This window comes from Pogona vitticeps, chromosome 3 (genome assembly GCF_051106095.1).
Source record: "Pogona vitticeps strain Pit_001003342236 chromosome 3, PviZW2.1, whole genome shotgun sequence".
Lineage (NCBI taxonomy): Eukaryota > Metazoa > Chordata > Lepidosauria > Squamata > Agamidae > Pogona > Pogona vitticeps.
The window spans coordinates 84,606,473-84,623,812 of record NC_135785.1 but is presented as its reverse complement, the minus strand read 5'-3'; the positions used below and the strand labels follow the sequence as shown (position 1 = coordinate 84,623,812).

At 43.8% G+C, this 17,340-nt stretch overlaps 1 protein-coding gene across 2 annotated transcripts in view; it reads right to left on the bottom strand.

Annotated features, from left to right (window-relative positions):
* LOC110070875 (putative lysosomal acid lipase/cholesteryl ester hydrolase) overlaps positions 1-6,051 on the bottom strand; it is a 33,477-nt gene extending 27,426 nt beyond the window's left edge. The window contains exons 1-2 of one of the 2 annotated variants that reach the window (XM_072995284.2): positions 5,841-6,051; positions 4,970-5,103 (exon numbers count right to left, since the gene is read on the bottom strand). In XM_072995284.2, the coding sequence (XP_072851385.1) occupies positions 4,970-4,986 (17 nt within the window). In that variant the 5' untranslated portion in view covers positions 4,987-5,103; positions 5,841-6,051. The remainder of the gene's footprint in view (positions 1-4,969; positions 5,104-5,840) is intronic. The other variant, XM_078391340.1, reaches the window with a different exon arrangement.
* Positions 6,052-17,340: the final 11,289 nt, after the last annotated feature.

The following is a 17,340-nucleotide window of genomic DNA, read 5'->3' as shown; positions in this document are numbered from 1 at the left end:
GAGAGACTGCCAGGCAACACCAGGGATCTCTAGATAGAGCAAGGAAAGGCTCCCGCCTGTAACTCCCAGACAGCATTTGCCAGTTGGGGAGTGGGAAATACTGGGATAGATGAACCTAGGGCCTAACCCAGCGTAACACAATCTCTTATATTCCTAAATCTAAATCTGCGGTGCAAAAGGCACAAGGGCCCCATGATCAAGGATTTCAGGGCATAACAGAAGGGGCTGCTTACATGCAACCCGAGAGCTACATTTATGAGTCACAGAAAGCCAGAATTCTTTGGGAAATTCTGGCTTATTGGGAATGAGCCGTGCAACGGTGCCTACAGTTTGTTCCTCCCAGATAAAGAGATCACAAAACCAAGTAGGAAAATGCATTCTCGAAGGCTTTTACGGCCTGGATCCGATGGTGGTTGTAGGTTTTTCGGGCTGTTTGGCTGTGTGCTTAAGAACACCGCCAAACAGCCCGAAAAACCTACAACAACCAAAGTAGGAAAAGTTTGTTTAATGTGATGCCCAAATCTTCTAGACACTCCTACAAGAAGTCATGAATCAAATCAAAAACAGACCTTAAGTTCTAATTTTGATTCGTCAGGATGGGAAAAATCAAGAATCTTGGTTCAGCTGATGGGCCAAATCAGAGGTAGACAATTTGGAAGCCTCCAGATGCTGCTGGACTGCAACCCATCTGCCAGCAAAACCAGATTGGCTGATGCAGTTTGGTTTGCAGTCTGGTTTGTCCGACTGTTGTTGTAACAGGGCAAAGAAAACAAAACAAGTTGCACATATCAACGAGTTTTGGCTCACTGTGCCATACAAACATAACCCCTCCTTTAGTTCATATGCCGTTCAAGCACACAAGCTTTCTCAGGAAGCATACAAATCTCAGCATAGGAAATTTGTTTCATATCAGTTTTTGTTATCCGCATCAGGTCCCTTCAACTTTACAGCAACTCAAGCAAGGATTTCAAGATGCATGAGATGTTCAAGATGTGGCTTATACCATGAGTCTCCATGGTAAGGGGGAAAACTGAACCAAAGCATGCTCAGCCTTGTCTGACTCTCCATCAGCTATACCATGCAAGCTCTTAATTATAGCCATGTATCTTGCTGACATTTATATGAAACTTATTTGTGAAAATGAATCTCCATTTTATGACTCTTCTTCCTCATTTCCATTTAGCACATGTTATGACCTCATTAAGGCTGACTTACTTTTTGGGAAACAAGTTTTCCCACAAAAGAGCTATGTGTATCCCTTTTTGGGGCTGAGTGGTGAAAGAGCAGCATCTAACAAGGAGAGATCTTGTGACCAGCACAAGAATGGTCTTTCCCCACAACAGTAACTTCATTGCAATTCTCAAACAGATGCTTTTGTTAGGAGGAACCCAAGCAAATCCACACTGACATCCCCTCCCCTTCTTCTACAGGCTACAGAGAAAAAGTTTCAAAAGTAACAAAAACTGCATACATAGAATATGGGACATCACCATTCAAGAAGCTTGGTGTACAGGCACAGGGCTTGATACAAGACAATCGCACATGTAATTTACAATAATGTGCCATCAAGTCTGACATACGGCAACTCTTCACCGGGTCTTCCAGGTAAATAATCTTTGGAAATGGTTTATCATCATTCCCTTCTTCTGGGGGCATCCTGGGACTGGGCAGCTTGCCCAAGGCCACACAGGCTGGCTCTACTGATAGGAGGCACACTGGCACACTGAGAAATCAAACTTGCAACCACTGGCTCTGCAGCCAGCTACCTCTAATACATATACTTGCATATAATCTGGTGACCAGTTGACCAGAAACCTACACCCTGGCATCCTCTTGTGCTTTAAACAGTGAAAGCTGAGCAACAGTAATATCAGCAGAAATCAGCAGGTAATACAGTACTCTATGTTGCCTATGCATGGAAGAGTAGATAAAAAAATCAGCATAATCCCTGCCTAACATCTGATGTAAATGACACAGGAGCAAGAGTTGGTAAAGACACAGGCAATTCCCTCCTCTTTCTGCTCCTATAATAGCAATCTCTGGCCCAATTCCCTTCACGTCAGCTACAATATAACTCCCAACAGTGCCAAAGGTCACACTGATTGGTAGTCACTGTTCCAACTCATTTGGAGGACATAAAGTTGGAAACAGCTGGTATAAGCAAACAGAAAAGTCAGTTATCCTAATGTAAATACTTATATATTTACAAGAGGGCTGACCGCCAAAGAATTGATGCTTTTGAACTGTGGCACTGGAGGAGACTCTTGAGAGTCCCCTGGACTGCAAAGAAAACAAACCTACCCATTTTGAAGAAAATCAACCCTGAGTGCTCACTGGAGGCTCCAATACTTTGGCCATCTCATGAGAAGACTCTGTGGAAAAGACCCTGATGTTGGGAAAGTGTGAAGGCAAGAGGAGAAGGAGACGACAGAGGATGAGATGGTTGGACAGTGTCATTGAAGCTACCAACATTAATTTGACTCAACTCTGGGAGGCAGTGGAAGACAGGAGGGCCTAGCATGCTCGGGTCCATGGGGTCACTAAGAGTCGGACATAACTTAATAACTAAATACGTACTGTAACAACAAAATACTTATGTAACCAAAACAGGCTCACTAATGAACAGGCAAGAGTTCAACCATCAGGACTCTGGGAATCCCAGTTACTGACACATTCAGTTACCACCAACAGTAAGAAATCCTAAGGATCTGAATTACATTCTGCACAGTTATGGATACTACAGTTTGCCCACATCAACTCCTCTTATTCTGCAATGTGACAAGACCTATGAGCTTCAAGCTCTTCCTAACTCTTAGACTAGCATCTTTTCTGCTTCATCCCAAGATAATACACTTTGAGATTGATCTTCAGCTTCCAGAGTTGTGCTGGAGGTGACTACATTAGGTAGAGTGGTTCTCTTCTGTATTCAGCACAAGCCATCCTGCTGCAATACTGCCTACAATTCAGTTTTCTAGATTGGGGTAGCTCCTTTAGGGTCTTCCAGCTTTATGGTGCTTAACTTTTTTTCTCATAGATTCATTTCAGAATTAAAGGAAAGTTATGGATCTCTACCCTACCAAAATGGCACATTAATGCAGCTCATGAACTCTCTCAAGTGCATCGAGCCCCCAGGGGCCACAGGTTAAAAACCTTGGGCCCAGATGCTGCATGGCCACTCCAATTCCCATCATCCCTTGTTATCATATGTGCTGTCAAGTTAGTACTGACTTATAGAATAGCACTCAGAGGGTGAAGATTAATGGCTCCTTTTCAAGGAGGAGGCGGTAATAAGTAGAGTACCCCAGAACTAAGTCGTGGGCCCAGTGTTATTCAATTTTTTTAAAATTAATGAACTGGATCAGGGGATACAGGGAATGCTAATTAAATTTGTGGATGACATAAAATTGGGTGGAATACTAACACCCTGGAAGACAGAAACAAAATTCAAAATTATCTAATTAGGCTTGAGCCCTGGGCTGAAAACAACAGAATGAAATTCAGCTGGGATGGATGAAAAGTTCTGCACCTAGAAAAAGAAACCAAACACACAGTTACAAGATGGGGAATACCTGGCTCAGCAACACCATGAGCAAGAAGAACCATGAACTGTCATAGATCTCAAGTTGAATATGAACCAACAGTGTGATGTGGCCACAAAAAAGCCAAATGCTAGTTTAGGCCGCATTAACAGAAGTATACTCTTCAAATCCTGAAAGGTACGATTTCCTCTCTATTCAGCAGTGGTTAGACCTCATCTTGAGTACTGTGTCCAGTTCTAGACACGGCACTTCAAGAAGCATGCCAACAAGTTCAGAGGGCAACAAGAATGATCAGGGGGCTAGAGACCAAGCCTTATGAGGAAAGACTGAAAGAAATGGGCACATTTAGCCTTGAGAAAAGACTGAGAGGAGATATGATAGTTTTCAAATACCTGAAAGACTGTCATACAGAGGAGGAGCAGGATCTGTTCTCAATCATCCCAGAGTGCAAAACACGCAACAATGGGCTCAAGTGACAGGAAGCCAGATTTTGGTTGAATATCAGGAAATACTTCCTAACTGTTAGAGCAGTATGTCAATGGAATCAATTACCTTGAGAAGTGGGGAGTGTTCCAACACTGGAGGCATTCAAGAGAAATTTAGACAACCACTTGGCAGATATCCTTTGATCTGTATTCCTAAAGATCAAAGGATATTTGGAGGTTGGACTTGATGGTCTTATAGGCCCCTTCCAACTTCATGATTCTATGATAGTGACCCTGAAGGAGCTTTCAAGGTAAGTGAGATATCTAAGAGGCAGCTTTACCAGTTCCACACTCCCACTGAACTTCCATGGCTAAGCAGGAATCCTGAGTCCTAGCCCATTACTCTATCCACTACACCACACTGGGTATGCCATCATCCCTCAGCACTACCTATGCTGCTTGGCACTAAGAGGTCACGGTCCAACAACATCTGAAGCACCACAAGTTGCACATTCTTGCTTTGAACTACAAGAGCCCTATATCTGATGAAGTGGGTTTTAGTCTTCAAAAGCTTATGCCACAGTAAATGCAACCATATTTAAAAGTAACAAAATTTTCTTCAAATTTTTACTGGTGGCTTTTTTTTTACTTGTGCAGTCAGATGGGGAAAAAGGAAGGAACTGGATATATGCCACAAAATTCAAATTAAATTCCATGTTTCAGGTTAGACCTAAGTGATCCCTGGGTTGTTGTGGGTTTTTCGGGTTCTTTGGCGATGTTCTGAAGGTTGTTCTTCCTAATGTTTTGCCAGTCTCTGTGGCCAGCATCTTCAGAGGACAGCACTCTGAGCTCCCTGGGTCTTATAAAACTGAGAAGCATCCACATTCTACATGCTCTCCAAAGCCAGTTTCACATGCAAGATGGTGTTTTGGAGTGACTACCTACAACATAACAGGTATCTTATACCAAACATACCCAACCGGCGAACTCCTGACTATTACTTACAGTTGATTCTTAAGCATGTTTACTCAGGAACAGGTCCTCTTCAGTTCACCAGAGGGTGGCTAAGAAGCCGTAAAGGAGAGCTATTCTTTATTTCCAGCACCTTCTGTACACAAGGAGAATAACTGGAACTGATCCTAGGTGGGACAGTAAAATGTAGATAGTAAGATGAAGTTACCAACACCCTATATTAGAGAATTGCTTCTTTAGAGGCACCTCCATGCCTAGAAATCCTTCCCTAGTTCACAGGTGGTGATAAAAAGAGCAAACATGAGGAAGGTTGCAGCAATGGGGGGGCGGCGGCGACGATCAGGGTGTTCAAGAAACTGGTCGCCAATGCCAAGGCAAGATGAGCTTCCATGGGAGAGTGCAATCTATCAAAACCATCCTAGCTATTTCCAAATGCTTACTTATTCGTTGCTATTAACCCATCCCCACTCCAAGTCACTATCTCCTCGCAAAACTTTAGCTGATAATTCCCCGAGCAAAAAGGGGGGGTGGGTTACCAGTTTCCAACACGCCGAAAACCCCACTTGCAATTGCACCGGGGGTGGGGGTGCGCGGGGACGCACGTGAAATGCCACACGAGGCAACATCCCCTTTCCTATCTAAGCTACTGGATCCCAAGTGCCAGATCCTATTACTGCGTACCCACACCCACCAGATTACTACCCGAGTCCTTTTTTTGTCGGAAGCATGGGTTCAACGAGGCTTACTCGCTTGCAAATAAGGGAAAGTCAGACTGCTGACCACGCCAAGGGCACTCATCCCCCAAGGAGTCCCTTCCTCCCTAGAAGCCCCAAAGCGCCGAAGGATTTCCTCCCACCTCCCCCCCCTTAGCCCAGGGAAAGCTTAAGACAACCCCCAGACTGACCTGGAAGCCACAGCGAGCAAAGACGAAGGCACGCCACCCAGCCCAACTTATTGCCGCTCTAGCCCCGCCCTCGCCGCCCCAAACGGGAGAAAAAGAGACTCGCGCAGCCAATCACAGCTCTCGTAAATTCCTCTCAGGCTGTGAGTATTAGCCAATCAGAGCTCACGGGGAGCACGCATTGTGTTTCTGTTTCTCCTCCCAGTTAGGAAGCCTCCGGCGTTGCAAAAGCCGGGTTTGCAGAAGCAGCTGATAAGCGGAAGGGAAAGCGAGGGTGGGGGCGAGGTTAGCATTGACGTTGCTAGGTCTAAACTGAAGGGCAAACAACGCGGCTCCTTTGCTTTCTCATTGGTTCCCCAAGGGGCTGCTGTTACCATAGTGATTTGGGAAGACTTCATCGGGCTTCTTAGAAAAGCCCGAGTCAAATCGCATCAGAAAAGGGTCACTTTGCCTGGAACTATGGCCTTAAAGCGGATTCTCACTTTAAGAGTGTCGGAACAAGTCTCTAGATGTGGAAACTCGCTGGAGAACTAGCAAAACCACTCCTTTCCTCTCTCACATACCTTGAAAACGCTATTAGGGTCGCTAAGTCGTTCATAGCATGCACATGGCCCTAAAGCAACCTTTCCATCTGGTGAGGCATTGCTCCACCCTGGTTCCTAAAAGTAGTAGTCCTGCAGCTGGGCCAGAAGGGTCTGAATCGGGCACAGATCACGATCAGGCTGGAGCACATTTCTTCCTACCCTGTGATCACTGGGAAATGGATCACAGTGCATCACTGTGCATGATGAGGTCCAAAATTCAATGTATCTCTGCGTCATCACACCTTTAGTGGAGGATTTACTTACTACTGAGGAGATGTATTATACGCCACCTCCAGTGTTGCTGGACTTAGGCCTGATGAAGGAAGCTGCAGTTTTCCAACAATAGAAATCATAGCTGTGTGATCTGTCTGAGGTTGGGCAGTAGTACCTTTACTAAACAGTTACAAATAAAGTGAGGTTTCAACTTCTACAGAATTCTTCATCAGGCAAAAATGGTATAAACTTTGGAGTTTGGACTTTTTCTTTGAACCCCAATCATACTATTGTTACTGGATGGAAAATTACACAGAATTTGAAAGCTCCCCTTGTGTAATCCAGAAATTCTGAATCTTCAGAAACTTATTCCAAACAAAAAATGTAGGCTTTATGATGACGCAGGCCTTTTGTTCTATCCGGAGGAAATGTACTTGGGGATTATTTTCTTAAATAGTGCAGGCTGAAGTGTCTTTATTCAGTTTGATTTAGGGTTGGTAAGTCAGCAGCATTTCATTCCCTGCAATTTTGGGACCAACATCAGAGACAAGGAACTGGACCTTTTCTGTGTCAGAGAGGAAGTGCAGCCAAGGGTTGGAAGGAAAGCAAGATGGAATTTTGAGTAATCTGGATTGCATCTATTTTATCTTGCAAGTGAGTGATAGTTCCAGTCTCACGGGAAAAATTTCTTCTCCCATGAGAAGGATCCAGATAGAAGTTCTGATTACTCCACTTCCTTCCCTTTTTATTATTATTAATGCCCCTCCTCCACCTGTTTCCCACCTTTTGTCGTGGGTGTCATTCCACAGGCTGTGGCAATGTCCCCTTTTCTCTCTCTTTAATTTTGTAAACAGCATAGCAGTACATCCTAGCATGGATCAAGAAGTTTTATGGGTTCCAAACCTTTGGTGAACACAAAACTTTCAGGATGCTTTTGTTTCAGGAAAAGCAAGCTTTGTGGTGGAGAAAAAAATGACAGAAGGAGGGGTAAAAAATACTGCTTGTAGTGGTGAGGAAATGGCAGGAAAGCGGGAGGTTTTAAAAAAAGGGGGTTTACCAGTGAGAAAGTTACTGAAGAATGGGGCTTTAAATATTGGGACTTGCATGGAGGAGAAACAACTGAAGAGTGGTGGGGGCTGAAGAATGTGTACGTGAGGAAATGATAGCAGCGGAGAATTAAAGAACAGGTCTTACAAGGTTGACGTGTGCAGACTCCAGGAGGCTATCTGAAATCCAGAAGATTCAATACTTACTCATATGAATGATCCATTTTCCCTTCCACATCCAGGCTCCCTATGGGAAGTCACAGAAGACTGAAAATGGGGGGGAAAGGGCCAATTTCAGGATTTAACAATTTGGAAGGCTCTGAAAACCCCATGCCTAATAAATATTGTACTACAGAAAGCATATTTTTGATATTTTTGAGTTGTTGCTTCTCTGTATACATCAAACCAAGATACGTTTTGCAATTTAAACAAGTATTCTATTTGTATTCCAGTCCAGAATATGAAATATTATCTCCATCAGATAATACTGGCAGCTCTGTCTAACATGGATACCTAAATCTCATTTTATTTCCATATGCCTATTTTTCAGTGTTTTCAAGTAAAAAACCACAGAATCTTCCAGATGCTGTCTTTTTCTTTTTCCTAATTCTAGATTTTATAGGGCTATTTATACTTAGTTTAGTTCATTATTATTATAATCCATAACCACTGAACATAATACAGACTGAATTTATAAGGCAATCACAACACTAATGCAGAGATAAAAAGAGATAAAGAAAGTTCTAGCTTAAAATCATTGCCCATTAAATCTTTATGTATCTTGTATTCAGCTGTGAGAAACTTATGATTTAATTATACGGGTGTCGCCATTTGTTTATTTTTAATTTTTTGTTACTGTAGGATTTTGAAGATTTTAAGTTTTGATCTTATAGCCAACCAGAATACTGCCTGCACTAGAGTGTGTGTGTGTGTGTGTTTATATAAATTGAATAAATAAGTACAGTGGTGCCTCAACTTACAAACGTCCCTACTTACAACCCTTTTGAGTTTAAATGCCAGCTCCGCCTGCAAAATTTTGCTTTTACTTGTGACCGGAGCTTCCACTCTCAAAAGGCAAGTCAGGTATAATTTAGGTGGCGACGAGGCTGCTTCTTTGTAGCTCTTTTGCCCCAGCAGTTAAGAGAGTGTGCGATCAGAGGAGGCTTGGAACTGCCTGGCTTCTACTTCTTAGTGAGCGTGTGTATGTTTTCAGGGAGGCGTGAGACTGCCTGATAAGGTAAGGTGCTATTTTCTGCTTTTAAAAAAATGTTCTGGGTGGTTTTGCAACGTAGCTTTGGGCAGGGTGCATGTTATGTTTCTGTGCTGTGCTGGATCTTGGGGGGGTTGTTTGTTTTTGGTTCCCCCCCAATTCCGATGGGTCTTGGGGGGTTTGGTTGCTTTTTGGAGTGTTTTTCCCCCATTTCTGATGGGTCTTGGGGTTTTGATTATTTGTTGGTGCTTTGCTTTTTCCCCATTTCTGATCTTCTTGCATGCTTCGTTAGATTTTTTGCATTGCTTTTTCCCCATTTTGATCTGTCTTGCATGCTCTGCTTGCTTTTTTTTCTCCCACCCCCTTCAGCCAGAAGGGATTAATTGTGTTTCTGATGAGTCTTGCAGTGATTTTTTTCGGTAATTTTTTTCTTTGGCTGGAACGGATTAATTGCATTTCAATGGGGAATGGTGCTTCGACTTACAACCATTTTGACTTACGCCCATCTTCTGGAATGGATTAAGTTCGTAAATTGAGGCATCACTGTACTCCCTTATACATGAAATACCACTCTGTCACTTAGGATAATATTTTTTAAAACTTGTAAGAGGAGGAAACTAGACAGGGTTTCTCTGCCATCCTTTCTTCTGCTACAACTCACTGTATACGTCATTGGGTTGTCACCAAAGGGAATGTCACCCACTGTTCTGTTTGGGAGTCAATTGAACAACCACACAAACTGCAGAATGGAATAATCTCCATTGCACCTCCAAATTGCACCAAATAAACTGCAGCCCTAGTGCTGTGCCAGAAAGGAATGGAACAGCTCACAAAAGGGATGAAATGTTCTCACTTAAAACACAGGAGGTTGTTGGAAAATTAGGGCAAACTGAACCATACCAAAGGAAAGCAATTAGTGAGCTATATGCTTGTCTCCCTCTTCATGGATTGCTGCTTTATCATGGCGAAGGGGCTTGAGTAACTCAGAGAAGCTATGGGCTATGCCGTGCAGGGCCACCCAAGATGGACAGGACATAGTGGAGAGTTCCGACTAAACACAATCCACCTGGGATAGGAATTGGCAACCCACTCCAGTATCTTTGCCAAGAAAACTCCATGGACAGAAACAAAAGGCTGTCAGAAGGTGTCCAACATGCTACTGAGGAAGAGTGGAGGACAAGTACAAGTAGCTCCAGAGGTAATGAAGTGGTTGGGCCAAAGCCGAAAGGACGCTCAGCTGTGGACGTGCCTGAAAGTGAAAGGAAAGTCCAATGCTGCATAGGAACCTGGAATGTACGATCTATGAACCTTGGGAAGCTGGATGTGGTCAAACAGGAGATGACAAGAATAAACACTGACATCCTAGGCATCAGTGAACTAAAATGGACAGGAATGGGCGAATTCAATTCAGATGATTATCGTATCTACTGTTATGGGCAAGGATCCCGTAGAAGGAATGGAGTAGCCCTCATAGTAAACAAATGAGTGGGAAAAGCTGTAATGCGATATAATCTCAAAAATGATAGAATGATTTCAATATGAATACAAGGCAGACCTTTTAACATCACAATAATCCAAGTTTACGCACCAACCATCAATGCTGAGGAGACTGAAATTGACCAGTTTTATGAAGATTTACAACACCTTCTAGAACTGACACCAAAGAAAGATGTTCTTCTCATTTTAGGGGATTAGAATGCTAAAGTAGGGAGTCAAAAGATGAAAGGAACAACATGGAAGTTTGGCCTTGGAACAAGCTGGTCATCACAGACACTCTTTTCCAATAACACAAGAGGTGACTCTACACGTGGACATCACCAGATGGGCAATGCCATAATCAGATTGACTATATTCTCTGCAACCAAAGATGGAGAAGCACTATACAGTCAGCAAAAACAAGACCTGGAGCTGATTGTGGCTCTGATCATCAGCTTCTTATAGCAAAATTCAATCTTAAACTGAAGAGAGTAGGAAAAACCACTGGGCTAGTCAGGTATAATCTAAACCAAATCCCTTACGAATACCCAGTGGAAATGAAGAACAGATATAAGGAACTAGATTTGGTGGACAGAGTGCCTGAAGAACTTTGAATAGAGGCTCGTAACACTGTACAGGAGACAGCAAAAAAAACCATCCCGAAGAAAAGGAAATGCAAGAAAGCAATGTGGCTGACCAACGAGGCTTTACAAATAGCAGAGAAGGGAAACAAAATGCAAGGGAGATAGAGAAAGTTACAGAAAATTGAATGCAGACTTCCAAAGAACAGCAAGGAGAGACAAAAGGGCCTTCTTAAATGAACAATGCAAAGAAATAGAGGAAAAATAATAGAAAAGGAAAAACCAGAGATCTGTTCAGAAAAATTGGAGATATTAAAGGAACATTTTGTGCAAAGATGGACATGATAAAAATGGGAGGGACCTAACAGAAGCAGAAGACATCAAGAAGAGGTGGCAAGAATACACAGAGGAATTATACCAGAAAGATCTGGACATCCCAGACAACCCAGATAGTGCGGTTGCTGAGCTTGAGCCAGATATCCTGGTGAGTGAAGTCAAGTGGGCCTTAGAAAGCATGGCTAAGAACAAGGCCAGTGAAGGTGATGGCATTCCAGTTGAACTATTTAAAATCTTAAATGTTGACGCATTTAACATACTACAGTACACTCAATATGGCAGTAAGTTTGGAAAACTCAGCAGTGGCCAGAGGATTGGAAAAGATCAGTCTACATCCAATCCCAAAGAAGGGCAGTGCCAAAGAATGCTCCAACTACCATACAATTGCACTCATTTCACATGCTAGCAAGGTTGTGTTCAAAATCCTCCAAGGTAGGCTCAGCAGTATGTGGACCGAGAACTCCCAGAAGTACAAGCTGGCTTTTGAAGAGGCAGAGGAACTAGAGACCAAATTGCTAACATGCGCTGGATTATAGAGAAAGCCAGAGAGTTCCAGAAAAACATCTACTTCTGCTTCATTGACTATGCAAAAGCCTTTGACTGTGTGGACCACAGCAAACTATGGCAAGTTCTTGAAGAAATAGGAATGCCTGACCACCTTATCTATCTCCTGAGAAACCTATACGTGGGACAGGAAGCAACAGTTAGAACTGGATATGGAAACACTGATTGGTTCAAAATTGGGAAAGGAGTACGACATCTATACAGTGGTGCCTTGAATAGCGATGTTAATGCGTTCCGCAAAAAACATCGCTATTTGATTTCATCGCTATTCAAAATGCAGTTTCCCATTGAAATGCATTGAAAGCCGGCTAGTCCGTTCCAATAGCAACGAATTGCCATCGCTATCCAAAAATCTCCATGGGAAACATCGCTAATCAAAACGTGGTTCCCCCATTGAAATGCACTGAAACCTATTCAATGCATCTCAATGGGGGAAAAAATCAACAATAAATTAAAGAAGAGTCAGAACAAAGGCAGCCAGCGAGGGAGTGAGGAAGGAGGAGGAAGCCAGCCAGCCAGCCCAGAAGGAGCATCACAGCCGCCTGCCCGCCCGCCCGTCCCTGCCTGCCGGGGGGCGCCCGGCGGGTCCCTTTGTTCTTCTCCTCCCTCAACCCCCAGCGCCGCCAGGAGGAGCCGGAGCCAGAGGAGGCCTGGCCGGGCCACCGGGAGATGGGTGGCCGCCGCCGCCCCGGGAGGAGCGAGCTGGCCGAAGCGCCACTCGCCCCCGGCCGGGGGATGAGCGCCCGCCGCCGCCACCTCAGAGGAAGAGGAGGAGGTGGAGCGGGAGACGGGGAGCCAGGCGCATGGCCGCACCAGGGCCCTTTCCCTTACCCCGCCACCACCACCCCGGGAGGAGTGAGCCGGCCGAAGCGCTGCTCGCCGCCAGCCTGGGGATGAGCGCCCGCTGCCGCCTCCTCGGAGGAAGAGGAGGAGGTGGAGCAGGAGACGGGGAGCCAGGCGCACGGCCACAGCAGGGCCCTTTCTCTTCGTGTGCCGCCGCCAGGCCCCCCCAGCACCACCAGCACTGGGGCCCCGCCCGCCCTCCGCAAGCTCTCGGCCCACAGCGATGGCTCCGAGGCTGCCAGCCTTCAGCCCCCAGGGGCCGATGAGTGCAAGAACATTTTAAAAATACTGTACTGTAGCAAACACGAGGCTGTTTAAACTATCGCTAATCGAAAATCACCCATAGGGACCATCTCTAATAGAAGCGCAAAAATGCCCTGAAAAACTAATCGCTATTTGATTCTATCGCTATTCGAAGCGCTCACTATTTGAGGCACCACTGTATTGTCCCCTGAGTTATTTAACTTATATGCAGAATACATCATGTGAAAGGCCGGACTGAAGGAATCCCAAGCTGGAATTTAGATTGCAGGAATATCAACAACCTCTGATATGCAGATGATACCACTCTGATGGCACAAAGTGAGGAGGAATTAAAGACCCTTGTAATAAGGGTGAAAGAGGAGAGTGCAAAAAACGGTCTGAAGGTCAACATAAAAAAAAAAACTAAGATCATGGCCACGGGTCCCATCACCTCCAGGCAAATAGAAGGGGAAGATATGGAGGCAGTGACAGATTTTACTTTCTTGGTCTCTATGCTCACTGCAGCCCTGAAATTAAAAGTCTCCTGCTTCTTGGGAGGAAAGCGATGACAAACCTAGACAGCATCTTAAAAAGCAGAGACATCACCTTGCCAACAAAAGTATGCATAGTCAAAGCCATGGTTTTCCCTGTAGTGATGTATGGAAGTGAGAGCTGGATCATAAAGAAAGCTGACCGCCGAAAAATTGATGCTTTTGAATTGTGGTGCTGGAGGAAGCTCTTGAGAGTCCCCTGGACGGCAAGGAGAACAAACCTATCCATTCTAAAGGAAATCAAGCCTGAGTGCTCACTGGAAGGACAGATCTTGAAGCTGAGGCTCCAATACTTTGGCCATCTCATGAGAAGAGGGGCTTCATGTCATCAGTACGCTGATGATACTCAGCTTTACATCCCCCTTTTTCCAACAATAGTGGATGCTATTTCATCCCTTGAGCGCTGCCTGGAGGCCATTCAGCAATGGTTGCAGGAGAATGGACTGAGGCTGAACCCCGGCAAGATGAAGGTCTTTCGGGTGGGTAGCCCCGATGTCAGTGGTTTGGGAAACTGGAATGAGCTCAATACGGGGCTGCCTTTGAGACTGATGCAGAAACTTCAGATGGTGCAGACTTCTTACAGGGGTGAAAAGATATCACCATATTTCCCCCACTCTGGCCACCTTGCATTGGCTGCCCATTCGTTTCCACATTGATTTCAAAGTCCTAACGATGACATATAAAGCCCTAAATGGTTTAGGACCTCCATATCTGATGGAACACCTTCTCCCAACCAGTTCTGCCAGAGTCACTCGTTCTAGCCAGGCCGCAAGGCTGAGAGGCCTAACGCCATGGGAGGTCCGGAAGGAAAGAACAAGGAACCGGGCCTTCTTGGCAATGGCCCCTTGCCTCTGGAACAACTTGCCCGTGGAGATCCACCTGGTTCCTTCTCTGGGTGTTTTCAGGAGTAAAGTTAAGACCTGGCTATTTGGTTAGGATATCTCTCCTGCCCTATCTTAAATTTTGACATTTTTGCCATCTTGGTTTCATAGTATACATTTACTGGTTTCAGTGTTCTTAAAAATTTGTAATGCTGCCCAGAGTGGACCTTTGGTCTAGATGGGCAGAGTAGAAGTCAAACAAACAAACAAACAAACAAATAAAATCATAGCCTTCTGCAATGAGGTATCTTGCAGACAATTCAATAATCTGCACAACAGAAAATGTTATTGCAAACAGGAAACGAATCCTAGCTGAACAGGAGGGCAAAGCTTCTGAAAGACATAGGACATTTTATAAATATGTTGAGTTTCTATGAACTAAAGAGGTTTCTGTAGAGATCTGCTAAACAAAAACAAATCATATTGTATATTATCTGTTGCAAAACAGGCCTATATAAGAACAAACATCTAAGAAGGCCCACAGTGGGTGTCTCTGCACTTTGTGGCAAATGGAAAGATAAGAGAAGAATTCATCAGCCATTTCATCAACTCTGCTGTCTCCTCCCCATGCCATTTTTACAGTCCATTATTGCCTACATATAAACCATTTCAGAAATGGATGGATGCTTGTGTGCCCTGCAAGAGACTTACAGTACTGCATTTTACATGGCTATGTGTCAGTGAACTAATTATAGAGCGTTCCTTTTTTAAATTCTCAAGTGGCAGCAGGAAAAGAGGTACCCAAATTTGAGATGTATTGACTTCATAAAAGAAACAACAGGTTTGAGTTTGCAAGAGCTGAGCAGGGCTGCTAATAGGGCATGTTGGAGGTCACTCACTCATAGGCTTGCCAAAACTCAGAAGTACATTAGAACAGGTGGGTTTTAAGATACAGTTTGATCTTATGTTGGACGTAATTGACTGCAGATGAACTATGAGAGCAAAAGGCCTGATTCCTACTGAGAAATACCACACACATATGCAAGCAGTCTTCACAATTTTCTGGCCTTCTGTTGCACACTCAGGTGTGCAACCATGCAGGCAACTATGTGATCTGGTTATGTACAAGCACAAAACAGGCAGATGAAATGATTGCGCACAACAATTATGCAATTTATGCTACACAAGCCCAAGCTGGTCCTAGATCAAATCAAGCCCAAACGATGGAAGCAAAAAATGTTGAAGCTGAGGTTGTCCTACTTTGGGCTCATAGTGAGAAGACAGGATTATCTAGAAAAGACAATAATGCTTGGAAAGGTGGAGGGCAACAGGAAAAGAGGAAGACCAAATATGGGATGGATCAACTCCCCACAGGAACCACAGGCTTGAGTTTACAAGATCTGAACAGGGCTCTTGAGGACAAGACATGGGTCGCCATAAATCAGGGGTGACTTGATGGCATGTAACAGCAGCAGCAGCAAGCCCAATAGGATTCTGGTCAATAGATATTAAAGCTGCATCCATAACATGGTTTTAATTCTTGATTTTAAAAGAACCTGGGTAACATTGCTGTCCTTAGTTTCTCCTGGTCTCTGAAAAGTGACTGAGAAGCACTTACTATTCCTGTATACAGTATTGCAATGCCATCTTGTGGTTCATTTTGAAAAGGAGATAGTTGCCTGTTTGTAATCTGAAGACAAGGATGTGTGACCACTAAAATCTTAGAACACAGTGAGTCTTCAACAGGCTGGGCATTACAAAGCTGGGGTGGTAAGGAAAACCATAGATGTTTCAAATCTATAGCCAGGTTTGTGGGCCAGTCTTTTTGTTTAAAACAAGCTCAAAAATAAGGGCTGTAGAATTCATTCAGAGATGTCTCACATATTATCATTTTAGAATTGCAGAGCTGGAAGGGATCCTGTGGATCTTAGGATCCAGCCCCTGTCAGAGAGGCACAGTAGGGAATCAAACTCCTGACTTCTGGCTCTCCTGAACTGTCCAGCATATCACCAATAGCAATTTGGACTAGAAAGCCTCAAACGTGTTAGTCATCATGTCCTTTAAACATATCCACACCCTGCCTTAGATTGAAATATGAGGTTTCTTTTTCCTCGGGAACAGAGGCACACAGAAAACACCAAAACCCACACGAGAAAAGTTTGGGAGGGGAGAAATTAGGTTACACACTAGCTAAACCAACTGCAGCCAAATTGAAATTAGTACCTAGTGGGTGGAGGAACATCTTGTCCTGAGTTTGCAGTTCTGCTTAGATGATGTTGAAGGACTTTGCTTGTTAAGAAGTGATACCTGCTTTCTTTTTACGTACCTCTTGCCCAAAATGGTGCCAAAAGTGAAGAAGGAGGCCATCCTGGCTAAGAAGGAAGCGAAATTCAAACCACTTAAGCTAATACCTTATTTAGCTATTCAGAGTATCTTCCATAGGCCAACAAATAGAAAACATTAGTGTGGTTGTTGAACAGAATTTAGAAAGCTAGCTTCTGTATGAATTCACTTCTGTGTATTCCCTACCTAGAAAACCCTGAAAAGAGTCATCAAAAGTCAGTACCTGTACCTGTACTGACTTGACAACATGCTATTATTAGTTAATGTATCTATCACCCACCCTTGCCTTTAGATTGTTTATGAGGACTGTGAAGCTTTTTTTCCTGTTTAAATTTCTGCTCTTATAGTATTTGAGCAAATCTTAAAAGCTACTGTATTTTCCTCATTCTTTGTAAAAAGAGAATTCCTTTCTTGTTGCATTTCCAAGACTTCATTACTTCCACAAATTATTGTCTGCAGATCATTCCTTTATTTGTACATCTTTTGCTCTCCAGTATTAAAAAAATGATGTTTTCTGTGAATTTCATTCACATCTTTTACCGTGGAAGCAGATTATATAGTATGTGGTAATTTTTTTATTTACTTAAATGATTATTATCCTACCCTTCAACCAAAAACATTCTCAGCAAAGTTTACCCATCACTGGTAAAAGATAGACCTTGCTCTCAGGATTGCAGCACAAACAGCACAAA